Raw genomic sequence first — 27924 nt, forward strand, 5'->3', positions numbered from 1 at the left:
AGCCATGGGTAACCTCATTTAATATAGCATGGGCTCTACTCTAAGGGGTGGAAGTCTGTGCCCCTTAGCGCTCCAGAGCTTGTGTACCTGCTGAGCCCCCAAGTGTCTCGAACAAAACACCCATTGTAAGAAACAAAAACTCCTTTTGATATACATTAAATATTTAATGGTTTTACAAAACAGAATTCATATTCTTTTAACTCTTCTGTAGAAAACTGAAAATGATTAAAGTCAAGAGAAGATTAGAGGATATGTGCACTGAATTTTGGTAAGTACTAAAGGTATGGATTGAAGGATTTTATTTCTTTTAAGCAGGCAATAATACAGCCTTTAATGTTTTGTTGTGCTATAAACCCATTTGAAATATACAATATATAATGCAAAGCAGACTAGTTCATTTACTTCCAGAAAATCATTCCGGACTACGTTCATTTTTCTGTAGTTCTAAGAAATCCCTATGGGCTACCTGTAAAGAAAACATTTGTATGTAGACTCCTCATGCTTGCAGATAATTGCCGCTTCTGTACTTGCTCTGTCTATAGACTGTAATATCCCAGAAATAACTACAGAAGCACTCAGTCTGCAATTAGATATGATTATGCAGCTGGTAAATGTATGACAGTCTGATTGTAAATGGCACCGACCAACCCATTCTTTTTGCCAATCGTGACTTCCCTCTATCAATGTAAGGAATTAATATCAGAATGTAATAATCAACAACACTTGTCCCTTTTTACTCGTTACAAAATAACTAATTGCAATAATGCTTTTTACAATTTAATGTACACATAGAAATGCAACATCAACAACTTTTGAGTTACCCAGTTCAGAGCGTTTTATTTACTTGACCAAAGAGGAGACTTTGTGGTTTTAAAATTATATACATATATAGATATATATATATATCATTTTTTAGTCGACTTAAAATACAGTGATCCAAATAAAGGAAAGACTCCTTATTAGAGATGGATGAAATAATTTGCCAGCCATGGATTCGTGGTGATTTTCTGCATTTCACAAGTGGCGGATTTTTTCACTAAAGGGGTGACAAAATTAACTGCGGAAAAATTTGCCGCGCAACAAAAAATTGTCGCCCGTGTCCAAAGAAATTGTCATGCATGTAAATAAATTACGCTTGTCCAAAAATTTTTTTGCATGTGCTGTTTTTTTTACGCATGCGACATTGGTTTTTTCACAATATTTTTACCAAAAACGGGAAACGAAATGGGACAGATTTGCTCATCCCTACTCTTTATCTGGAAAACCTCGTGTCCAATACTGTATCAGCCATGAAACAATAACTGCTAGACCCTCCAGACAGAAAATGAGTGATAACCCCAAATATTACCTCAACCTACCTCCATGCTGGACACCCACAGCTGCTGCTCTGGACCCTCCTGAGGGGCAGTCTCACTGCCATATAGGTAGGGAGCAAATCATTAAGCTAGTATGCCAAGACACTTCCTTTAAGTTGCTGATGCGTTTTAATTGTAAATCAAATTAAACTCAAATGGGAGTAAAAGAGTTCTTAAAGACATCCAAGATATTGTGCTCCGGTGTAATAGGGTAAATAATACCAGTAACAAATTCAATGTTTAGCGCAGTGTTTAATTAGTCAGTTTATACCAGGGCAGGCATTAATTATGGTTATTTAAATCACAGTATGCCCCACAAACTAGTTTAAGCACATGGACTCCAGGACTACAGGTTTCTGCCTTAAATTGATGTATTTGCTAGGCTAATAAGCATCCTGTGAAGTATAGGACAAGCGAGTGTAATACAAAGGCAAGATTATGAGAAAAATACAAATGTTTGTACTGATTCATAGGCACGCATATACCCTAATGCCTCAGAAAATAATGTGAACATGTAGCGGCAGATACCCTTAACTAGAAATGTAACCGTGTCTTCCTGCACGTGTCCATTCCCTTACAAATGGAATTCATTTTCAGATAACAGCACCGTGTGCGGCCAGATGGTTGTTTCTAAATGAACTCATCTTCTCACTGATGAAATGAAGATGGCAGATGTACATCAGGTAATGCCAGAGCGGAATTAATTGTTTTTTGTTTCTGACCTTCAACTGAGCTTCAGTTAAACTATCCCTACAGAGAGAGTGAGAACAAAACGTCTCTCGTTTTCATTATTCTAATGGCATGATCAAAAGAAACTAGTACAGGACCTGTTATCCAGAATGCTCAGGTAAGTGGTCTTTCTGGGATTTCCATACCTTATGTCTACTAAAAAAATCATTTAAACATTAGTTTACCCCAATAGGATTATTTTGCCTCCAATAAAGATTAATTATATCTTAGAATCAAGTACAAGCCATTGTTTAATTATTTCTGAGAAAAATGAAATCATTTTTAAAAATGTGAATTATTTGATTAAAATGGAGTCTATGTGAGATGGCGTTTCCATAAGTTGGAGCTTTCTACTCTTTATTTGCTGTCCATGTAGGTCCACGAAGATTTCAAGGAAAATGTAAAAAAACACAAAAAAGTGTAGTTTTCGTTGCTTTTTATATTCCAGTCTTTTAATAATTGACTAGACATTTGTGGTTTTAGTGGAAATGAGTTTATTGGCGGTTTCATAAATCTCTAAAACCGCTAAAATATAAATGTTGATAAATCTGCCTCTTAGATATGTAAAATACAATCATTAATAACATATCTCTTGTTCCATCTTTGGAACAAAATAAGAACAAAATAAGAACTAAAAACAAACCTATATTACAACTACCATGGATGAGTATAATGTTCTGAAATGCTCTTTTATACCTGGACAACAAGGACTATAGTGGATATAACAGGATATTAACCACACCCACCAACTGACAGATGGTATTAAACAATTACAAATTTATTTGAATCGAAAAATAAACCCGTCCCCCTAAAAAAAAAAGAACATTACAATGTTACTGAATTAGCATACTTTACACACCACTTAATGGGCAACCCCTCCACATAGTTATGTAAGCTATATGCCAAACAGCCCACTAAGCAAACAATCATATATTCTTATCTAAACCATCTACACAGTGGAGAGAAACGCCAATTTATGGAAGACTGGAAGGGGGACTTTGAAAAAAAACCTTAATCGCTGAGAGATGGCAAAAATGCTACACCATGACGGTTATGGAAACCTCACTGAAGCTGTTTCTTAAAGCATGTTATGTCCCCACTGATTCTACCCACTGATTCTATTGGAGTGAAACATCTTCAGTGATCACTCACCAAATCCAGTTGCTCTAGATGAAATAAAAAAAAGTTTAAATATGCGTAAAAATACATTTTGCACATATGCAATGAAAAAAACTACTTTTACTGTATATACAGTATGTATAAAGAAATATGTTCCCTTTATGTAGCTGAAAAATAAAAAGCAAAACATTTAATATACCTTTCCAGCAGGCAATATGACCTTTTCATTCGCTGTCAGATACTAACAACACGGCAAGCTACCAAAATAATTTTTCTTTAATTTTCCAAGCAGTGGTTTTAGTAGTAAGTCTGTGTGTGTACCTGTCTGTATATACTAAAAGAAAATGCTGTAATGTTAGCAATGTCCCCAGAAATGTCATTTTTATGCACTACAGAAGAGAGGCACAGAAAACTTCTTGACTGAATTATGGGTAACCATTTTGACATGAATCATACAGAAAAAAAACAGAGGCCCCAAGTAATTCTCAAAGCACTAGGTTGGAATATTCAGGTTCCTGCTGTTGGTATGGCACCCCGTGAGTTCCTGCCATTTATAGTTACTTTATAGTTTGCTTGTTAAAAATGACTTCATATTCACAGGACTTCCAAGGGACATTTATATTAAAACTGGGACTGGGGATTCCCAGCAGTTGGTACAGCGATACTTTTATTAGATATTTTGGCTTTTCTAAATATCCCAGTTCACAGCAGTGAAATTTTGTTCTTTTCTGTACAGTTCAGTTTACTGATTCTTTAAGCCCACCTAAAATAGGCATCGGATTATTTTAATTCAATGCAAGTCTATGAAGCACTTAACAAATCAGTAATATTGTTTTCCATGCCATTACAGTAGCATCATGCAATTGCAAAATAATAGTGAATTAGGACCAGCAGTATGAATTTTTTTTGTTTTAGTAAGTAATGATTGTATGTATGAAGACATGTTGATTTAACTGCTGATTTCAAAATTTATTTGCACTTTTTCATTACGATCCTATATTTCCACATTCACCAGAAGCTTTTCACTATGTTAAAGCACTGGTGGCAAAGATCACATAGGCGTACTCTGCTCAGATATACTATACACCTTGTTGCCGGATAGCCTATAATTGTGCAACATTATTTATATTAAAGGTACAAAGACAGGGTTTATCCTCCCTTGCAGCCAGGTAATTAAGTGGAAGCTGAGGTTAGAGTTGCTAATAGGTTAAAAGGAAGGACTGTGCTCTAACACCTATAGACTCTTGTGTGTGTCTGGAGGTGAGACGGTGAGATTCCTGTGTGTGGGGAGGTCTGCCTGTTAGCTCTGTGTGAGAGGCTATTGGAGCCTGAGAGAGTGCCTAGGGGCCAGAGAAGGTCCTGTGAAAGAAGCAACCTGTGGTGAAGCAGGTGCTGTGAAAGTCCATGTTCTTATTGGTGAGAGAGAAGGTGTTCAACACACCTTGTTTGTGTTTGTGTGATGAAAACCCATATACACCCCAAGTATTGAGGGTTATTCATCGGTTTACCCAAAGACAATTTGAATAGTTACTGTTTTGTTTGTGAAAGCTGAACTACTGGGAATAAAGTGCAGTGAGAAAACTGCTTTAAACTGCAATTTGGCTTCCCTGTCTCCCATCTGCCTTCACTCTGCCACTGCCACGCTGAGCAAGTCCCCACAAACTAATCAATGGAACATTTTTTAGCCAGGGTTATGTTGACACTCAAGACAAGATATGAAAAATCTAATGAATTTAGAATATTTAATATAACTGTTTTTCTTGTATTTGAAGGACACATAAACCTAATGTAAACCAAAGCATGCAAAAAATAGAATTTAATACATGGAAAATTTCTATTAAAATGGTTATATTCAAACAGTGTCCTTCTGAGTACAAAAATAAAAACATAATACCACCTGTAGTTTAAAATTCAAAGAAATCTATTATGTCCATATAAAAGCAAGCCAGAACAAATACATTTAGCAAACTGATCTTAAAGGACATGTAAAGGCCAATCAAGTTAATATGTCTAAATACAAGGCTACTAAACAAATCACCCTTTAGTGTGCCTTAAATACCTGAAATCGCATGCATGTAGGAACTGTAAATCTGCGTATCCGCGAATACCACAGACTACTTCTAAAGAAATTTCCCTGAGTACCCTAGACAGCGATTTTGTGCAGTTGTGCTGTGCAATCGCATATTGTACTGTCTTTCCCATGGCTGTGTCATCTCTGACCTCCTGAACAGCCCTCTAATCTACATGCTCCAGTAGAATACATAGCAAAGCATTGGCATTGCAATGCGTGATTTCAAACTAAAGCGCTTTCCGTGTCATTACAGCACGTGTGAGGAACATTTCAGAAGAGACAAGGTAGCGAGTGAGTAGACAAAACAGGTAGATTTCCTAAGCTGGATTTCAGTAAAGCAGCCTTTAAAGGGGACCTGTCACCCTGACATAAAAAAACTGTATAATAAAAGTCCTTTTAAAATTAAACATGGAACCAATTTTTTCTATTAAAACATCCATCCATACCTACAGTATTTAAACGAATTTAGAAAGTTGTCAATCATATCATCCCTCTATGCCTCAGGCAGTTACTTTCACTTTCCATTCAGCACTTCCTTGTCACTGCCCTCCTTTTATTCCCTGTCCCACCTCACTGACTATAATTGAGTAGTCTGGGCATGGACATAGGTATCAGGTTCCGCTATTAATGGCGCATACACAAGATTCTGGGATCATGTAAAGCTTGTTTTTATAGCAATGTTCACAAAATGGAGCCTGCCTGCTGTGATTGTAATTTGCAAGAACGAACATAACATATTTATATAATTTATACTGTAAAAGTAATGTTTATTTTGCCTGACTAGCACAATATAAAAGAATTTGAAATTATTCTTAGGATGACAGGTCCCTTTTAATGTAGTCCTAACCAAAATCCTGTTACATGTGATGTGTCTTTTGGACCCTACCTGTCTAATGAAAAATACATCTATTATCTAATTAGTTGCTCTGCTTTCTCCAAATGAATACATTACATTGCAGATATAAAGTATAAATTCATAAAAGGCTGATTTGTTGCCATGGGTTACTGCAGTGGCTGAACAAAACCCAAAGTTTATATATTATGTCAAGATGGTTAGATTATGCCACTTTCAAGTCAAATGCTCTGTCTGTAGTAAAAAACCCCATACTTTACTGTATTGTTAAGGACATGTAAGATATTCTACAGTTTTTGTAGATTTTTTTTTTGGAAAAGTTGTTACTGAAAGTGCAAAAAAAAAAAAACAAAGGTGCCACCTACAACCAATACCCCTTGTAATCAATGAGCGGCTATGGGCAAAATGCCCCACAATTTCTTGCTTAGCTTTGCCTTTTTTTGCCATTCAGTGTTGCGTCTAGAATAAACTTACAAATAACATATTGTACTATATTAAGAAGTTACAAACTTGGATAGAAAAAAGAATACTTTATAGATTAAGTTACATAATATAAAGACATGTCAAATGTTGCATGAAAAAATCAATGTACCTTTTATGGCACATGCAGTATGTAATCAAATGGGTAGAATTGTATTTGCACTTTCTCATTGTTCTATGGAAAATGTTTGTTTTTTATTACGAATTTGAAAAATGCCCTGTGGGCTCAACGTTAGCAGTAGATTGAAGTGTTTCCTACGTGATAATCAGCTGGAAAATCTGAACATTCTGATGACCAGTATGCATAGCATTAGGGAAGTATGTGCCATACCAACGGAATGGAAACAGAGTATAGCAGTGATCCCCAACCAATGACTCAGGAGCAACATGTTGCTCACCAACCCCTTGTATTTTGCTCCCAGTGACCTCAGAGAGGATGCTTATCTTTGAATTCCTGGCTTGGAGGCAATTTCTGGTTGCATAAAAACTAGATGTACTGCCAAACAGACTGCCAGTTCACATAGGGATTACCAATTACCCAATAACAGCCTTTGTTTGGCACCCCAGATTCCGGTAAATGTTTATGCTTGTGTTGCTCCCCGAGTCTTTTTACATTTGTATGTGGCTCACGGGTAAAAAAAGGTTGGGGACCAATGGAACATAAAAATGTAACATATTGCCTGCTTTTATGTGTGGTAAAAACCCCTAAAGGTAAGGTGACCACAGAAAACCATATATTCTCATAAACTGCTTAAAAGTAGCATGTGTTTTGTAAAATCACCATTTTGTTACACTTAATATGATCTTAAGGTATAGTATTTTCATTTAATCTTTGTTCTTCTGGAAGTAGTGTTTTTGAATTCTAAAATGCCCCATGGGCTCAAAGTTAGCAGTAGCTTAAAGTCTTCTGTTTGATATTGAGCTGGAAAATCAAAAGAGAATTTCTGTATCTTTTCTTTTGAAGCAGGTATTTGCCTTGGGACTGCTTAACAGGCTGGCTGTAAACAGTAGTAAACAACAGCAAATACTTTATTATATCTTTTTTGCAGTTGGTGGGGGGCAGGATGGTGAGTTCCCAGATCATTGCAAAAATAAAAAAAAGGATATGGACAAACTTCTAACCACATATTTTCAAAGCAAGAAAAATGTGTCTTTACTCTTGTAATAATATTGCTGCACAATATGCACAGAGCACCTATAAGGCCATAATAGTAATAAATCTTTGCTTTGTATATAATCAATATGTAGGCAACACCCTGTAATACAGTACTGTGCCCTATAAAACAGTTGTAGTACTGTCCTGTCACTTGAAAAAAGTCCTGTGATGCCCCAACATATGGGTTGCAATACATTTGTACTCGCATCTGTCCTTCATTTCCTACACAATTGATACCTTATAGAAATGTAATCAATCCCCAACTTTTTTTTCATTGTTTTACTGGAAAGGTTTAGAACTAGTGATGGGCGAAATGTTTCGCCAGGCATGGATTTGCGGCAAATTTCCGTGTTTCGCCATTGGCGGATTGTTTCGCAAAATGGATGAAAAAATTTGCCGCGGAAAAATTCGCCGTGCATCCAAAAATTGTCGTGGGTGACAAAACAATAGCCGGGCGACAAAACAATAGCCATGGGTGACAAAACAATAGCCGGGTTACAAAACAATAGCCGCGGGCGACAAAACAATAGCCGCGGGCGACAAAACAATAGCCGGGTTACAAAACAATAGCCGGGGCGACAAAACAATAGCCGCGGGCGACAAAACAATAGCCGGGCGACAAAACAATAGCCGCGGGCGTTTCACGAATCTTTTGAGAGATTCGCAAATTTTTCAAGGAAGCGAAACGGGACAGATTCGTTCATCACTATTTAGAACACCATGAACAAATTTACATGAGTTCCAATTGTTCTCACCTGTATGACACATTGCACACATTGGGAACAAGGCAAAACCCAGATGTGCCATCATGGCCTAACATGGCTGTTAAAATGCAGGCTGTGCATAAATATGCATTATATATATATAAAGTCAAGCTGTGCATTCGCACTATAAACCAGTTTAACAGATTTTGAAGTCAAAATATGTAAATACCTATAAACACCAGCACAACATTTCACAGCAATTCTTCTATTTATTCATTCACTGTGCATTCACCAACATTTTGGTCCCTCCTAGGACCTTTATCAAGGACCTATATATATATATATATAGGTCCTTGATAAAGGTCCTTTATATATATATATATATATATATATATATATATATATATATATATATATAAATGAATGAAGAATAGAGTGCCGCACACACAGGGACAAAAAATCTTTATTAATGCAACATTTCGAACACTAAGGGGCTGATTTACTAACCCACGAATCCGACCCGAATTGGAAAAGTTCCGACTTGAAAACGAACATTTTGCGACTTTTTCATATGTTTTGCGATTTTTTCGGATTCTTTACGAATTTTTCGTTACCAATACGATTTTTGCGTAAAAACGCGAGTTTTTCGTATCCATTACGAAAGTTGCGTAAAAAGTTGCGCATTTTTCGTAGCGTTAAAACTTACGCGAAAAGTTTCGCATTTTTCGTAGCGTTAAAACTTAAAAGGTGCAAAGTTTCGCGTAAGTTTTAACGCTACGAAAAATGCGCAACTTTTCGCATAAGTTTTAACGCTACGAAAAATGCGCAACTTTTTACGCAACTTTCGTAATGGATACGAAAAACTCGCGTTTTTACGCAAAAATCGTATTGGTAACGGAAAATTCGTAAAGAATCCGAAAAAATCGCAAAACATACGAAAAAATCGCAAAATACCGATCATTACGAAAAAAACGCAATCGGACTCATTTCGACCCGTTCGTGGGTAAGTAAATCAGCCCCTAAAGGTGTTCTTCTTCAGGGTTCTTCTTTATCTTGTCCCTGAAGAATAACACATTTAGGGGCCGATTCATTAAAACACAAGTTTGAATCCCGAATGGGAAAAATTGGATTGGATACGATAATTTCTGAAGATCGCAAATATCACGAAAATGCTTACGAAAAAATCGTATTAGTCACGATAATATCGTATTGCGATAAAAAAGTCACGAAATTTTCGTATCGAACGATTGTAAAAAGCGGCAGAACCTTTCCGAAGTTTTCGCGCAAGCATACAAAAAAGTCACGCAAGCGCGAAAAATTCGGTAAAAATACGCTTGTAGCATTCGAATGAACGCTCTGAGCATTCGTGTCTTAATAAATCTTCCCCTTAGTGTTTGAAACTTTGGATTAATAAAGATTTTTTGTTCTTCTTTAAGTCCCTGTGTGTGCGGCACTCTGTTCTTCATTTACATAGATTTTTGGTCAGCACCTGGGGCAGTTAATTGTTTGTAGGGAGTGCTCCTTTTGTTATATATATATATATATATATATATATATATATATATATATATATATATATATATAAATCCGCTATCAAACATCTTTTCAAATTCATGGAATGGAATGCATAAATGTTTTTTTTTGTTCAAATGGGTGAAATAAGTATTTTTGTCCTTTGCTGAATCATGTATCTCTCTTTGTGCCAGAGACTCCTTTTTTCATGCTTTATGAATCATGCACTTGTCTAATTTCTTTCTATTTGTCTCTCCATAAAAATCTGCTTGTAAGGAAATGTGAAATTAAGCTTTCTTTTAAGTTTCTCTGCATATATATATATATATATAATATATATATATATACTGTATATATGTCCATAGGGTAGCACTCTGCTTCAACAATCTCTATATGTATCTACAGGTGCACTGTAAAAAACATAGAATCCACAAAAAGACCAACAATACTGGGATTTTTTTAGTGAAACACCAAATGTGTATTTAGTAGCAACGTGTATGTTCCTGCTAAATACACGTTTGGTTTTTCACTAAAAAATCCCGGTGTTGCTGGGCTTTTTGTGGATTATATATATATATATATACAGATGCTTGGAGGAAGGTACCGCTCACACAGGTCTTAGGATCAGTTTTGAAATTTTATTGTAGAGGCAAGGGAACTGACGTTTCGGCTGCAACACCAGCCTTTGTCAAAGTGAACTTTGACAAAGGCTGGTGTTGCAGCCGAAACGTCAGTTCCCTTGCCTCTACAATAAAATTTCAAAACTGATCCTAAGACCTGTGTGAGCAGTACCTTTCTCCAAGCATCTGCAAACATTTTGTTGGGACTGCACCCAAGCACATTTATCAACTTTACACGTGAGTGCCGGCTTCTGCTGCATATTATATATATATATATATATATATATACAAATAATGTTAAAGCTATGAGATAAAGAAGGTATTTAGAGAAAAACAGGCAGAAAACTTGCAAGATGTTGGTCGTATAGTGCTTGCTTTAGAAAATGTTTTCTTGGAAAGCTGTGGAGCTTGTATAAGAGCTTGTAGAGGCTAGAGATTTTAAGACATGAGAAGAATATGCATGAAAGGATGTATATTGTCAGGTCCATATTTATCTGTTTTTCTAGGGAACTGTCAGGAATTCCCTGGTTTTAAACCAGAGAGTTGGTGTTTATTGACCGCTGCTCCTCCAAAGCCACAGGAGGTAGCTTGGCTTGGGACTGGAGGATGTCTGTGTTCCCTGGTACTAGGTACCCTGGTACATTGGGGTTGCCACCTTTTTAAAAATGTTTTACCGGCCTATGCAGGGCGGGAACAAAAGGGGGCAAGACAGTGACGCAAAAGGGGCAGGACTATGATACAAAAACTGTAAGTTCCACATGTCAGGGACCTCCTTTCTCCTTTGCCTTTTAATATATGCCACTAATTTTTGTTACTGTGTATATAAATATTTATTTACTGCAAATGTTAACCCCTGTTTGTACAATGACTGCATTGCACAGTGTTATTTACACAGTAGTACTATGCTAGAAGAATCAGTGGGATTTGGGAAAGTATAGCCAATAACTAGAAGTTGCCCAACATTCAAACACGTGTCTAAAACAAATATAAAGCAAAGAAAGAATCGAGAACGAATGAGTTAGTAATTCATTTCCACATACAGTTCTCTTAGTTCTTTGGTAAACTTTCATTTTTTTCTGGAAGTATTCATCATGAATACTATAACACTCTATGGATTAAACTTTAGGAGTAGGTTAAAGTCTTCTGTGTAATAATTAATGGATAAAGAAAATACAACTTTTGCATCTTTTCTTTGAAGCAGGTGTCTGCCTTGGGACTACTTACGCTGGCTGGCAGCAAAGAACAGCAAATACTCTGATTTATAATAGCTATCTTGCATTAAGGGGAAGCGGATCCTCAGAATATACTAACAACAATAACAAAGCTAGCATGACATAATGACTATGGATATTTTGGGTAAAAAAACACACATTTACATAAAGGATAGAATTTGTCTTTATATATATAACATTTCAGTTTTACATGAACTCTGAAATGAAAATTGTGAATATGTTATATATTTTAATGCTTATCACATCACCTATTACAAATTCATCATACTGCGTCTGTTTTATTTGTAAAAAGAGCCCCTTAAGGAATGTTGATGGCAGAAACCCTAGGCCAGTGATCCCCAACCAGTGGCTCGGGGGCAACATGTCGCTCACCAACCCCTTGGATGTTACTCTCAGTGCCCCAAAACCAGGGATTTATTTTTGAATTCCTGACTTGGGGGCAAGTTTTGGTTGAATAAAAACAAGATTTATTACCAAATAAGCCCCCCTGTAAGCTGATAGTGTGCATAGAGGGTGCCTAACAGCCCTTATTTGGCTCCTTCATTAACTTTTATGGTACTTGTGTTGCTCTCCAAGTCTTTTTACATTTGACTGTGGCTCACGAGTAAGAAAGGTTGGGGACTAATGGAATAATATGTCTGTCTACGCCAAACGATGAACAGCATCTAATCTCCAGCATGTCCTTAGGTACAGAGATACATCTCAAGAAGAACATCTCAAATATGAATACCAGGGGCAGGGAAGGAGGATAAAAAATTTTGTTGAGGAGCCTACAAATAGTTGTCTTTCATGGAGGATCTTATGCTTGTATACTTATATATGGTTATCAGTCTGTTGTTGGGGAGGGTAAGTCGCCATTATTCTCTGCCTGTGGCCAGTGGTCTCCTGAGCAGTACCCAATATGCATAAAATGTTATAGTATGCAGCATGTTTTGACCACAAAATAAAAATGGTCCATATGATTTATCATGGCCGATATCTTTCTTTCTGCAAAAAAAGCTGCAATCCATTATTTCAAATATGATTACAAATGTAACTGGCCTTAACAGTAAGTTGAACCAAGATAACCCTATTTTTGGAAAGTACTGTAACTAATCTAGAGTAAGTATTTATGTCTTCCTAGAGCACACATATTGGCAAGTGGATTTTGCTCAGGAAGAACATGAAAGGTGCCACTCCAGGGTTGATATCCACGTCCCACCAAAAGAGCCAGGAAGCAGCTGCTGGCAGAGAAGGGTGCTTAGGCCACTACAGCACTCTCAGGGAGAAGTGAGGTGATTAAAATACCCTTGACTTAATACTCAGAGCCACTTCTTCTAAATCAGTATCAGAGGCATTTCCTTGGATAAACTTATTTTTATGTTGTTCTATGGCTGTCTTTATTATACTTAACTGTCTGACATGTAAGCCAAAGTTTTGGAAAAAAAATTGAGCCTGTTAAAACCACTGCAAATTGTTCCGTTCACTGCCGTACATCTGGGCTCTGTACCAACATTTATACATGGACTTTAAATAATTTATATTTATTTGCTCCAATTTAACAGTCATTAGGTATCTTGTTCTAAGTAATCTACATATAGAATGGGGATAACAGCACAGCCGTTTGTTTTGTTTAAATACACTATTTGGAATTATGTTTAATTTGGATTTTTTTTTTTATTTTGCAGGAAGCCACAACAATGTAATTGAATGCATTATTTTTTAAAAGGGCATACAGATAGCTCACAGGAGGGATTTTCCTATGAAGTAAAGACTTAGGGGCTGATTTACTAACCCAAGAATCCGACCCGAATTGGAAAAGTTCCGACTTGAAAACGAACATTTTGTGACTTTTTCGTATGTTTTGCGATTTTTTCGGATTCTTTACGAATTTTTCGTTACCAATACGATTTTTGCGTAAAAACGTGAGTTTTTCGTATCCATTGCGTAAAAAGTTGCGCATTTTTCGTAGCGTTAAAACTTACGCGAAAAGTTGCGCATTTTTCGTAGCGTTAAAACTTAAAAGGTGCAAAGTTTCGCGTAAGTTTTAACGCTACGAAAAATGCGCAACTTTTCGCGTAAGTTTTAACGCTACGAAAAAATCGTATTGGTAACGAAAAATTCGTAAAGAATCCGAAAAAATCGCAAAACATACGAAAAAATCGCAAAATACCGATCATTATGAAAAAAACGCAATCGGACTCATTTCGACCCGTTCGTGGGTAAGTAAATCAGCCCCTAACAGTCAAGGACTGATTAATGGTAAACTCTTCACAATGCATTCTGCATCTTAATTATGAACAAACCGTTTAGTCATATACATTGATTATTAAATGGGGTACTGCAATGAAGAAAATTTTTATTAAATAAAGTGCAACAATAATATTGTACTATGTATGTATGACTGTTTGCTATAGAGACACAGGAATATCAGTATATCATTATTCCAGGTTGGACAACACCAATAGAATTTCGTGCAAGCCTTACCTTCCTGTAGCTCCACTGCTGGTTACCCTTCATGCCATGGCAATCATATAGTGTAACAGGGCTGCTATGGGATATTGAATCAAAGCAGAATTTTCTTGTGTGAAGAGGTTCCCCCGGGCGTATGTCCTCTCTCCATCCAAAGGTAAAAAGCTAAACAACAAAAGGTATAAATGGGAAATTAAGGTTAATATGTCAGAGCAATGTGTACTGACGTTAAATTCCTCGAAAGTTTTTTATTTATGTTAGATCATAATCACACAGGAGGAACACTGCCAGACATAATAACTACTGAAATCTTATCCAAGACCCCTGTCCACACTTACAACACTTGCAAATCCTCAAGGGTCATTCTCTTTCTTTAACCCTGTGACTAAGAATGAAGTCTTCGTCCTACCTCACTGCATGATCTCTGGAAAATGCCATTTCTTCACACCTATTTAGGACTCTTCTGCGCTCATCACTCATCTTTCTGAAACTTTCAGCCTCTTCTTTATTATGGAATTAACCCCCTCTGAACATACTTCTTATATATTTAAAGGGGAGCTCTGGCTTCCAAACCAAAATTTGTCAAAGAGCACCACACAACACAGAGACCTCTATCATATCTAACACTATTTATAGTATAAATAAATACCATTTTTATATGATGAAATCCAGCTGCAACAGTTCTTCTCTTTCTGCATCATTTGAAATCCTGCAGGGGAGGAGGGACTAAAACATTGATGTTACAAAATGTAACAACTTTTCCACAACTTGCATGAATAGGCTGCATATTTTTTAATTTATGTATATTGCAAAGTTGCTTGAAATTATGTTTATTTTTTTAAAAACCTTAAGTAGTGTTTGGGCAGAGATGCCCTTTAATTTACATCTGCACTTTAATTCAACCTTACTCTTCCTGCTGCTTGAACCCTACAATCTACCTTTTTGTTTTTCTCATTTTTTTAAGTTGTATTTCCAGTTTTAATTATCTTCTAGCTGCCAATGCTAAAAAAATATTTTCCTTATTAATTCTGCTGGATTGCCATTGATATTGACCAGGTTGCACCAAATCTAACAACCAATTAGATGTTTGGTTTCAAGCAAGTGACCCATAAATACTACCTGCTGATTGGTTACTACGGGTTACTAGCCCCAGTGACTTTTATTACCTTATCCCTTATATTTGTGTCCTATGAAAGAAGCTGTATATCCCCAGATAGTTCAGAACTATGAGGCATATGAAGATTTTTGTATATGAATGTGTGGCTAGTTATTGCTCACATCATGCACTTGTGCCTTTTTTACTTATAGTTAACTTATAATTAACTTGCATTTTATATATGCTTGTTTTATTCCCCTTAGTGCAGCACAATGATATATATTAAGAAAGGAAATACAACTGAACTTTCTGTTGCCTTCTGTGATATGTTACATTAATGCACAATGTTTCCAGGTCCACATAGTTTTAATAATGTAATTTTCCTATTGCCCATAAGTATGTAAGCATTGATTAATGAAACTGTTTCGTTTCTATAATACACCATTTCTAAACTGCAGATATATGTGTTAAATAAGCCATTACCTAGCCAGTTATTGTGCATGGCACATGAACATTTCAAATTAAGTACTGAGTGTTAAATCACTGAGTGGTTTTATATATGCTTTTAAATAGGAGAATTTATATCATTTGAAAGCTATTTACTCTCTTGCCCTCCAGCAGTATGGATTGCTACTGTTACTAACTGCAGTGAAATCCAGCCATGAATGTCCCTTTGAGGATAAAGGGATTATTAGTATGCTGTCACCTGCAAGCATGTTAATTGTAGTTCTTATATTCTCCTAGGGTTCTACATTAATCACAATGGGCTGTAGCATGCATTAGAAGTTAGACTACTATACATTACAGTTCAAGCTGCTGCACTAATGGATCCTTACACCTTGTTTTTCAATACCCTGGCAATAGCTGGCATATAAACAAAGCAAAGTACAGGGCAAATACATTTGCGACCAAAAATATGTGTGCAAATAAGAATAAACTTTCAGAAATACGACTTTTGGGTTTTAAGGTTCAACTTCAAGATATTTCTTCTATAAATTGACAGGGACAGGTTTACTGTGTGCTTATTAAGTACATCTAGACAATATTTAAAAAGCTGACCTAGTAAATCCTCCTAGGATTGGTTAAGGTCAGCTGGGCCCTCGCAGGGGTGCTGTGAAGAAAAGGGGTTGTAGCTGAACTAAACATTCTGGGACTCTACTGATTCTTAAACAGGAACAAAAGCATAGGACATTAATGTGACTGAGATCAATTACCCTCTACTGAAAATGAAGTTTAGTCTTACCAGCTGGTTTCCAGCCCCAGTGTACTAGCTCACTTCATTCATTGCATTGTAGGGAGTTGTGTACTATTTTGTGTGCCTTTGAACGTAGGTCCCTACTAGCAAATGTTGCCTGGGAATTGCCAATCACAAACTATCCCTTTCAGTGGAGCACAGAACAGCTCTTTCTAGCTAGTCCAGACTAACTCAGACTCCTAGAGCAAGGCCACAGCAGGAGCTACACTGTCACTAGCTACAAGTCCTCATTTATGATGTTTTTGTCCCAGAATTCCACTAAGGTGTTTGGCTTATCTACTTCTTCCCTGAGGCCTCCTCCTGCCTCAGACCCTCCAGCATGTTAAACCTCTCCCTATAGGCATCCAAAGAGAAGATAAGAAAGATTGGATCCCCTCACTTTTATCGCCTAGGGAATACCCATAACATCCCTAGGCCAATGGGAAATTTCTTAAAGAAATGTATTCAGAATCTTTTTAAGTGCCGCTATACCCCCTAGCCTGCCAGTCATTCAGATGTAAAGGGTAAGAAGCAACAAAGCTCCATACTGTAGTTAAGCTTGACAGTATTGGGCGTAAACATTTCTGGGTACATCCCAGGCCAAAAAAAAAAAAATGAGAATTTGCATTTTTTTGCACTTTGCACTTTGTTCCCCTTAATAAATGAGCTCTTAAGCTATGTCTGCATTGCAGATTCCAAAAAGTTGTTGCCAAAAATAACATTACTTTGTGGCTTTAGAAATAAGCCTCAGCGTGTCAGTTTTAAGTAATGACTGTGTGTGGGCTACTGAGCACATTTTTGCTATGGACAATGCTGTTTATGAGACCTTCCCAGCTGTAGCAGGTAGAATTGAATTTGTTGTACTCGTCTGGCTGTGAAGGTGTTAATCTGCACTCTACATGATAACATAATCCCGCTATTACTAGCACTGCTTGCTCCTGTAGCTGGGAAGGACATTTTCCATGTCTCAGTGCAGCTTTACTAGAGAAGAGGTTAATCAGCTCGCTGCAGGTAACTACAGACAAATGAGTTAGGGCACGGCACTGCTTTTAGGGGGACACAAGCTGCAAATGTGTTAATTACTGCTCTGTGCAAGCGTTTATCCCCATTACTTCTCACCTTCGTTAGCAAAGCTGGCATGCAGATACGCTGTTAAACCTTCCCAGAACACATGTTGTCAGTCATTAGTGGGTTGTTTCGGGACTACCACAAGTAATTGGCAGCCCCGCAATCAGAGATGTGCGGAAGCATCCACAAAGGAAAGTGAATTCTTTCATTTCACCTCTGCTGTTGATAAAGGTTGCCTATTTATTCTTAAAGCTTTCTTGTGGGAATACTGGTGTATAGATTTTGCTGGGGTTTAAAGAATTTCATAGGAATTGCAACATCCTAGTGCTGTAATGCAGGAGTAGTCTCCATTGAGAATCCAGTGATACATCAGCTATCATTGTAAATAACACAGGGAGATTACTGTACAGTTTATTGTTACACTGTAATGAAACACCTGACAGGTAGATCTAGTCTTGTTTAGGTGTTTGGAGCTAGAAGGTATGTGCCTGGGCAAGGAACAGGGAGCTGGGTAGATTCACATTGGAAGCAGGGACTTTGGTGCCTAGGGCCCACTGTGAATCCTTCAATGGACCGCGTACCTTTAACTTCCCCCTTGTGAGCGTAATTATGGTAAGGGTGGGGCACCCAAAGTTCATGGTGGGAGCAGGCCTGGGTCAGCAGGGCCCCCCAAGTTTTTTCGCAGTGTTCAGCTGGCCCAGTCCAACTCTGATTTAAAGCTCAGCTTCTATTAAGTGGCCTGCTGGCCTTATAGAGCTTGCGTGACATTTTAGCAAACAGTATTGCTTTAAAGGAGACAAATCATATAAAAATTAAGAATGTACCTGTGACTTATACTCCTCTAAAAATGTAAGAATTGTGCTTAAAAAAATGTTGCTTCCGACTGATTTATTAAGAAATTCTCCCAAAACCCCACTAGTCCCGCCCATCTGTTCAACTTCCTGCTGGCTGAATTCTCTGGGTGTGCAGGGGGGCCGGTGGCTCTCAGTACACTGCACTGTAGGATAGGAACCAATCAGTAGCCGGGAACCTTTGCTTATGTGAGTGCAGGGCTGTGATTGGCTATCCCCCTACTGCTGTGCTTTTGGCAGGGACTGTTAGGACACGCCCACTCTTCATTTGAAACACTGACAGAGACCTGAGAGGATCTATTGGGAGCTCCAATAAAGGGGCCATTTTTGCAGCCCAAAGTAATATATTATTCATAATTGCCTACAAAATTGTTTTTTTTTCCATTTATCCAATATGTCTCCTTTAACAATCCAGCCCATTCATTAAATGGTAAAATTATATGACATTTTAATATTTAACTTAATGGATTTAAATATTTTTAGGTGCAATTACATATTATCCATATGTGAATCAGCACAATTTTTTTTTTTACATTGATTCTCCAGTATTGATACTCCAGGTATATTTCTTTAACTGTGCCTCTTATTTATGGTTAGTGTGTTGATAGATAGATAGATAGATAGATAGATAGATAGATAGATAGATAGACAGACAGACAGACAGACAGACAGACAGATAGATAGATAGACAGACAGACAGATAGATGATAGATAGATCATAGATAGATGATAGACAGACAGATAGATAGACAGATAGATAGATAGATAGATAGATAGATAGATAGATAGATAGATAGATAGATAGACAGACAGATAGATAGACAGATAGATAGATAGATAGATAGATAGATAGATAGATAGATAGATAGACAGATAGATAGATGATAGATAGATAGATGATAGATAGATAGACAGACAGACAGATAGACACTAAACAAATTGTGAATAAAAACTGAACGCAATGATGTGGAGGTGCCAACTTCTAATATTTTATTCAGAATAGAACATAAATCACGGAACAAAAGTTTAAACTGAGAAAATGTACCATTTTAAGGGAAAAATATGTTGATTCAGAATTTCATGGTGTCAACAAATCCCAAAAAAGTTGGGACAAGGCCATTTTCACCACTGTGTGGCATCTCCCCTTCTTCTTACAACACTCAACAGACGTCTGGGGACCGAGGAGACCAGTTTCTCAAGTTTAGGAATAGGAATGCTCTCCCATTCTTGTCTAATACAGGCCTCTGTTTAATCGTCTTGGGCCTTCTTTGTCGCACCTTCCTCTTTATGATGCGCCAAATGTTCTCTATAGGTGAAAGATCTGGACTGCAGACTGGCCATTTCAGTACCCGGATCCTTCTCCTACGCAGCCATGATGTTGTGATTGATGCAGAATGTGGTCTGGCATTATCTTGTTGAAAAATGCAGGGTCTTCCCTGAAAGAGATGACGTCTGGATGGGAGCATATGTTGTTCTAGAACCTGAATATATTTTTCTGCATTGATGCTGCCTTTCCAGACATGCAAGCTGCCCATGCCACACGCACTCATGCAACCCCATACCATCAGAGATGCAGGCTTCTGAACTGAGCGTTGATAACAACTTGGGTTGTCCTTGTCCTCTTTGGTCCGGATGACATGGCGTCCCAGATTTCAAAAAAGAACTTCGAATCGTGACTCGTCTGACCACAGAACAGTCTTCCATTTTGCCACACTCCATTTTAAATGATCCCTGGCCCAGTGAAAACACATGAGCTTGTGGTTCTTGCTTAGAAATGGCTTATTCTTTGCACTGTAGAGTTTCAGCTGGCAACGGCGGATGGCACGGTGGATTGTGTTCACTGACAATGGTTTCTGGAAGTATTCCTGAGCCCATTCTGTGATTTCCTTTACAGTAGCATTCCTGTTTGTGGTACAGTGTCGTTTAAGGGCCCGGAGATCACGGGCATCCAGTATGGTTTTACGGCCTTGACCCTTACGCACAGAGATTGTTCCAGATTCTCTGAATCTTCGGATGATGTTATGCACAGTTGATGATGATAGATGCAAAATCTTTGCAATTTTTCGCTGGGTAACACCTTTCTGATATTGCTCCACTATGTTCTATTCTGAATAAACTATTAGAAGTTGGCACCTCCACATCATTGCGTTCAGTTTTTATTCACAATTTGTTTAGTGTCCCAACTTTTTTGGAATCCGGTTTGTAGATAGAAAGATAGATATAGATAGATAGATAGATAGATAGATAGATAGATAGATAGATAGATAGATAGATCATAGATAGATAGATCATAGATAGATAGATAGATGATAGATAGATAGATAGATAGATAGATAGATAGATGATAGATAGACAGACAGACAGACAGACAGACAGACAGATAGATAGACAGACAGATAGATAGACGATAGATAGACAGACAGACAGATAGATAGATAGATAGATAGATAGATGATAGATAGACAGATAGATAGATAGATATATAGATGATAGATAGACAGATAGATAGATGATAGATAGACAGACAGATAGATAGATAGATAGATAGATAATAGATTGACAGACAGATAGATAGATAGAAAGCAATTGTTCTTTTTATTATAAAAAAGAAATAGTTTTTATACCAATGATCCTTTCACATTAATGGGTAAGTGTTTAGTCACAAACAGCAATGTATAATTTACATTAAAAAAAATCACTCAATGTTTTGTATCATTGTGTTAAATATTAATTAAATATTCCAGTTAGTGTTTTCATACTTTGCTACAAAGGCAAAGAATATTTTAGCTTTGCTGGAATATAAAGCTTAGCATGTAGTTATGATTATTATATGGTGGAATGTGCTATTATCAAAATATACATTAAATAAATAGTAATCCGCAAAGACAAGTACATGCCATGGCTTTCAACAGTTTTCATTCTTTTGTTGGTCTTATGCTGCCCTCTAGTGAAAATTTGATAAAATACAGTTTTACATCTGAGAGCCAATTAAGTTTATTAAAAACCTTTTTATGAACACGTATCTAGCTGATAAACTTCAATTATCCCTGACTCAGTAGCAGTAAATAAACCTAGAAATGGTACTTAAGCTAAACATGACTTAAAGGTATTATAGAACTTAGTCTCAAACATTACACAAACTTGTCAATGCAATCTTGAATAGTGAAGGTGGGGGGGGGGTGGGGGGGGGCAAGTATTACTTAACTAAAGCTGGCCATACACATACTGCAGACCTGTCACATACGGACTGTATTAATGTGCAGGATTTTCAAACCTGCCTGATAGATCTCTCTCTCTAATTTTTGTCCTGATATCGGTCAGGAGGCCCCCCAACAAGGATCAATAAACGGCCAACTTGGTCTAGAGGAGCAGAGTCATCAGCTTTTATTAGCCCCTGTATGGGCATCTTATGTCTATAAAATTACTATTGAATTTACTCCAATCTTGATAAGGAAAACTGCACAGAAAAAAATTACATTTAAGTAATTTACTGTAAAATGCTTTCTTTTAACACAACATTGGTATCAGGTTCATATTTTAAAATGTTATTGCTATAATATTATTCATGAATATATATATATATATATATTTTTTTTTTGCAGAAAATTCTTATGCTTGGTCATCTGCAGCTGTCCTGTACCAAGTGCTGCCAGCATTAGCAGTTTGTTTTGCAAAGCTAGAGAATGTGCTGCAGCATTGGCATTTTAGTTGAAAAAATCAATCAAATCAATCAATCAATAACAAAGCTATTAAGGACAGTAAACTGAAACAACAGTATCAGGAAACTAACAGGAAAGTAATCATTTTAAAGGGGTAGTCCAACCAAACTCAGCATTCTCTGACTACAAAATGATTAAATAATACAATTACATCATTAACTAATGCAGTCTGATTGCCTGGATTGCTCCTATAAGAAACACTTGAGGGCTGTGTTTATTGTACCAAACTAAGATTTTTACTATTATAATTATTATCCATAATTTATGTAGAGCCAAGAAATTCTGCAGCTCTTTAACAGAGATTATACATTATTCAGATATGTTCATGCCCCACTGGCGCTTACAGTTTTACACTCCTACCAGCCAGAAATTTAATGTAATGAAGAAAAGCCAGAAGAAACATCAGACAGGGAAATATGGAATCCAGCTAGCAAATGAATTGTTTGGCATATCTGTGACAACATAGGCAATATCTGATCCCTTTCAGAGTATAACACATGTATCTGCAGTCAGACTATACACAGAAGGGCTCACCTGTTCATGTGACCAAGTTCTCTCTGATCCGTCTTTCACGCAGGTGTCCAGTCTCAGTTCTGTTCCTGTTGCCCCGTGCTTGCTATCAATGCAGAGATTGGATGCCACGTTACGAATCTGAAATAAAAAACCCCACAAGTGTGTCAAGTCTGCCAAAACGTTAGGCCCTCACTTATACAATAGCCATTTTATAGCCTTTAACCGTACGTTTACCCTTTTTCTTATAAACTGCATGTTTGTTGCAGAGGTTCATATATAGTTTATATAAGGAATCTGCTGGGAAGCCTTGAGCCAATCACGCTGATGCAGGGAAGAGAGCACATATTTATACAGTGCATAACAGATAAGCTCTGTAGTATACAGTGGTGTTAGTACTTAACAAGGAAATCAATGAGTCAACTGTCATACAGGGCTCTCTAAAAAACTAAAGAACGTGTAGGTGCTGGTTGGACAAATACAAAATTTATATGTAAAGAATAAATATATAATTATTTACTTTATTATTACTGGCCCTTTATTTATATTGCCCAGGAGATTGTCTAAAACTGCAGGATGTTATGAATCCGAACCCACTTTTTTGGGTTTTGCCGAACCCCCAAACCCACCCTGATGGATTCTGCCGAATCCCGAACTGAATCCGAATCCTAATAAGCATATGCTAAATAGGACCGGAAAGGGTTAAAAGTTGCTAAAAGCGTGGCTAAAAGATCCCCCCCCCTAAATTTTAACCCTTTCTGAATGCTAATTAGCATATGCTAATTAATGCTAATTCAGATTCGGTTTGGCTGGGACCGTGGATTCGGGCGAAACCGAATCCATCAAAAAAGGCTGGATTCGGCCCGAATCCCGAACCGAATCCGGGATTCGGTGCATCCCTGGTTGTCAATAACTTTGTGTGCCATATGAACTGTTATTCAGTGGAATCTTATTTTTAATACTTGTGTTGGTTTAAATGAACAGTTTAGTGTAAAAATTAAACTAGGTAAAATAGATAGCACAAAATAAAAACTATTTCTAATTTAGATAGTAAGGCAAAAATGTAATCTTCAAAGACTGGAGTGAGCAGATGTCTAACATAATAGCCAGAACACTACTTCCTGCTTCCCGACTTCTCCAAGATTTAATATGCGTCTAAGCGGCTAAAAATCAGAATTTGACAATTGGCTAGGTTACACTTGCCGAGTTTATATAGAAGTCAATGGCAGTGGTCCCATCCCTATCCTTGAAGTTCATTTTTTGTCTAGAAATGTTAGAGATTTTGTTGGGTTTTGTCTGAAAATCACGACTTTTTCAAATTGTCGCAGCGACAATTTGAGGATTTTAGCAGTGACAGTTAGAAAGAGTCGAGTTTTTTTACGGATTTTCTTGGCGTGACTTTTCCTTGCAACTCATTTTAGTAAATATCAGACATTCAGGAAAATGAATTTAGTTGAATTTGAAAATAAAAAAATTAGAAATGATGGAGTTTTAGCAAATCATTGTTTGCAACAGTGCGCAGTGTATGTAATAGAACTTGCTGAGTTTGCTCCAAAAGCCTACGGCACCTTCAAGCATACCTTACAAAGTTTGCAATGGGCAAATGAACACTATTACATTGCAAAATGCCAATTTCTATTCTTATTTGTGCGCATTATTTTTCCATTTATGACTTTAATTACATCCTTCTAATATTGTCCTGCGGTAAGTGATTAAAGTCAGCTTACTTTAGCTTTTGTGCCAGTTTAGATAAATAGAACAATTTCCATAGAGACTGAATGTACAGAATGCTTTGTTTAAGATATATTTGCACTGCTTTCCATGTTTGCATTGTTTTGAATGATATTAATTGCTTTTCCAATATCCAGACCAATGTTTTCCTTGGGAGTAATAGGCTACTCGGTAGGTGTAATACATTACAGAACAATTGCACACAATCGACCAGATTCAATTTGATGAGACTTTCCATTCCAAATGTTTCCTATAAAACCAGATACAATTTAATGAGGAAAAACATATCTCACTGTTTATCACATGTAAACTCTACTGAAGTCTATGGGAAAAAAATGGGTTTGAATCAGGAGAAAAGTCTTTTCTTCTTAAATTGAATCTCGTCCATAAGTTTCTGCATGATAATGTTGTATCACGGCATTGAATCTGGCCCAATATAAGAATTAACAGATTAAACTTTTCCAACACAGTTTTGGATGCAATTATTGTTTCAGTGTATGGTTGGTGTGTTGTATCATTTTGCTTTATATTTGTAATTAGCATTATGAAGCCCCTCTACAGTTTCAATAACCCCTTATGCAAGACTCCACAGTCCATTGAAAATTCAATTTCTTCTTTAAAGGAGAAGGAAAGGTAAAAACTAAGTAAGCTTTAGCAGAAAGGTCTATGTAAATACAGCCAAAAGCTCTTCTGCTCTGAGTCCTCTGTGAAAAGGAACACCAAATTTCTTTCCTTATATTCAGTATACATGATCTTCTGTGTCAGACTTCCCTCTTTTAGAAAAATCCTTCAGGGCTCGGCAGGAGTCTGCTCAGTTTTCTCCTCTCTCATCTCTCTCCCTCCCTTCTGCTCTCTCCCCCTCCCCTCTCTGCTCTCTCCCCTTCCTTTCTGCTCTCTCCCCTTCCTTTCTGCTCTTCCCCCTCCCATCTCTGCTCTCTCCCCTTCCTTTCTGCTCTTCCCCCTCCCATCTCTGCTATGTAATCTAAGATGAAAGCTGTTCTGTGCCTGCAAGCTGCTGCCTAGAGGCAAAGTCAGACCAAGCTAAAATAGCAAAGGGAGATTCTATGGCTCTTTACTCAGATATGGTAAAGCATTCTGCAGAATAAATATAGCATTCTAGCTTGTGCTATTGTGGCTAATCTATTGGCAATAAAATGTCTTGCCTTCTCCTTTAATACTGAACAGCCTTGTATTTTCTTGCACAGCCCAGGTGGGACTGTTCTATTGCACATTATGAAGATTTAGCTTTCTAATGGTATCAAATCATGACTACAGAAACTAAATCTTGGTGCCATTTCTTAAAAAAAAAAATGAACAGAAATGTTAATTCTCTATTTCCAGAAGATGTATACTGTTTGCATCCAAAAACAGTTCCAAGTAGCAGCTTATAATTATTGCTATCTGCTCTCACAGAGTAACTCATATTTTAGCATTAGTGTCTCTTTAAGCAAACGTTAGACTAATGGGCAGTATAATTAATATAGAATCATTTACATTGCTCAGCATCCGAGCAGCTGCCAAGGGCATTCTTTCTAATGAAGATAAAATTTGATTTCCATCCTAGGATAACAAAAAGGTTTGTTCTAATTGCGGTTTAGAATATTAGTTTCTGGGCCACATTTTGGCAGCAGTTGATTAGCAGAGTTTGCAAAGAGTTTGTGATGATAAATGGCGAAAGTCTATAATTGCCAGGTACGATTATTATATGGATGTGAAAACTATAATTACTGTGTATTCCCAAGTTTTCGAATACTTTGCTGCTTTTGTTGCTCTAATGATGTGATTGTGATGTAGGCTACCATGTATCTGTAAAGGACTGTAATTAATCACACCCAGTTGGTCTGTATAAAACATATTACACTTCTATTAAAAAGTAATGAGTCTAGGCGCCAAGCCAGAACCTGGAATTAAGTAAACCATGTCCAGCATTGCTCAACCTCAGCATTTTGTGCAGTACAATAGTTTGCTCGGGTCTGACCTTGGCTAAAACTGGGAACCCTACATGGTGCAGATTCAGACTTCCCTGGATTCCCAGCTAGGCACTTAAGCCTTCTTGATTGAATTTTGGGGTTGAAGGGTTAACAACTGCCATGGGTATAACCCAAGCATTTTTCATCAAATTGCCACATTACTGATGAGCTCAGTTAATTCACAGGGATGATTTATCCTACTTTGCAATCCATGGGACTATGCTCTTGTCATTACTGCTCACCAAAGACGTATTTGAGAGATTATATCATGGGGAAATCTATCAATATTTGTCTGCATAATGACTGCTTAGTCAATATCTTTGAATCTTTTTAAATACGCTGTATAAAATCATGACATGACATTAGGGCTGTTTATCAGATTTTCACATACATTTCCTGTTAGCTGCTTCTTGGCATTTGTGATGAAAGACATGTCACTAAAAATCAGTTCTAAGTCAGAGCTTAGGTAAGATGCTTGCTTACAGGGACTCTTTAACTGGGCAATAACACCACAAACCAGAGGGCTCCATATACACATTGTACTGATCCGCGCATTCATATACATTGCGTATTTGATTTGGGAGCTCTTAAATGTATGTAATGAGGTGCTACCTAGCCATATGGGCTGCTATTATACAATAGTGCTTTAAGTGCATAGCAGATAATTATTAAAGGAGAAGGAAAGTCACAATTGCTAAGGGATTTCAAAAGTTAGGCACCCCCAATATTTATATTCACTTCTCTGATACCCCAGGCATACCTCCCGATTTTTACGGTTCTTTTTGAAAAGTCCCTAATTTCCCTTTGATCTCCTGCACCGAACACCAAAAAAAGATACAAAGTTTCTCAAACTTAATTAGATAAGGGAGCTTTTGGCAGAGCGCCAAGAATACTCAACACTTGCACCCCGGATAGAATTGTAACTAATAAGTTAATCAGGTCTCTTGGGAGAACAAAGACTTGCATCTTAAAGGGCAATTTCACCTTCATTACCAAAACTGTAATAACATACAAAACAAGACCCCAAAACCCCCAGAAATGTGTTCAAACTTTACATAAACTGTCAAATTTTGTAAAATAAGTGTATTTAGTAATGAGTTGTATTTAGGGGGTGTGATCATAAAAATGGGCGTGGTCAGAATTCACCATTTCCTTTTCTCTCTCCTTCCATTTTTTAAGTGTTGGGAAGTATGCCTAGGTCGGCCCTCCTGTTAGCAAAAAACTGCACCGCCCAGGGTCCTTTCAGTGAGTGCCACAAAATGATTCTCTTCCTGCTTCTTTTTTCTTCGCACAGTTGAGCATGAGCAATAAAGTGAAAAGCTGAAATGTAAGAAATAGCCAGCTTTTCCACTTTACTGCGCATGAGCTGGCCCCGGGGAGACAAAAAAGAAGGAGCATGAAGAAGAGGAATTGCTTTGTAGTGCTTGCTGGTAAAACCCCGGGCTGGGGCAGTTTGCTGCTAC

The 27924-nt window shown here is 37.2% G+C and overlaps 1 protein-coding gene across 1 annotated transcript in view; it reads right to left on the reverse strand.

The window, feature by feature from the left end:
- The window catches only part of galntl6 (polypeptide N-acetylgalactosaminyltransferase like 6), a 520631-nt gene that overhangs the window by 3531 nt on the left and 489176 nt on the right, over positions 1-27924 (reverse strand). Inside the window, exons 10-11 of the mRNA XM_031895455.1 lie at positions 22785-22901; positions 14298-14447 (exon numbers count right to left, since the gene is read on the reverse strand). Of these exons, the coding sequence (XP_031751315.1) occupies positions 14298-14447; positions 22785-22901 (267 nt within the window). The remainder of the gene's footprint in view (positions 1-14297; positions 14448-22784; positions 22902-27924) is intronic.

This window comes from Xenopus tropicalis, chromosome 1 (genome assembly GCF_000004195.4).
Source record: "Xenopus tropicalis strain Nigerian chromosome 1, UCB_Xtro_10.0, whole genome shotgun sequence".
NCBI lineage: Eukaryota > Metazoa > Chordata > Amphibia > Anura > Pipidae > Xenopus > Xenopus tropicalis.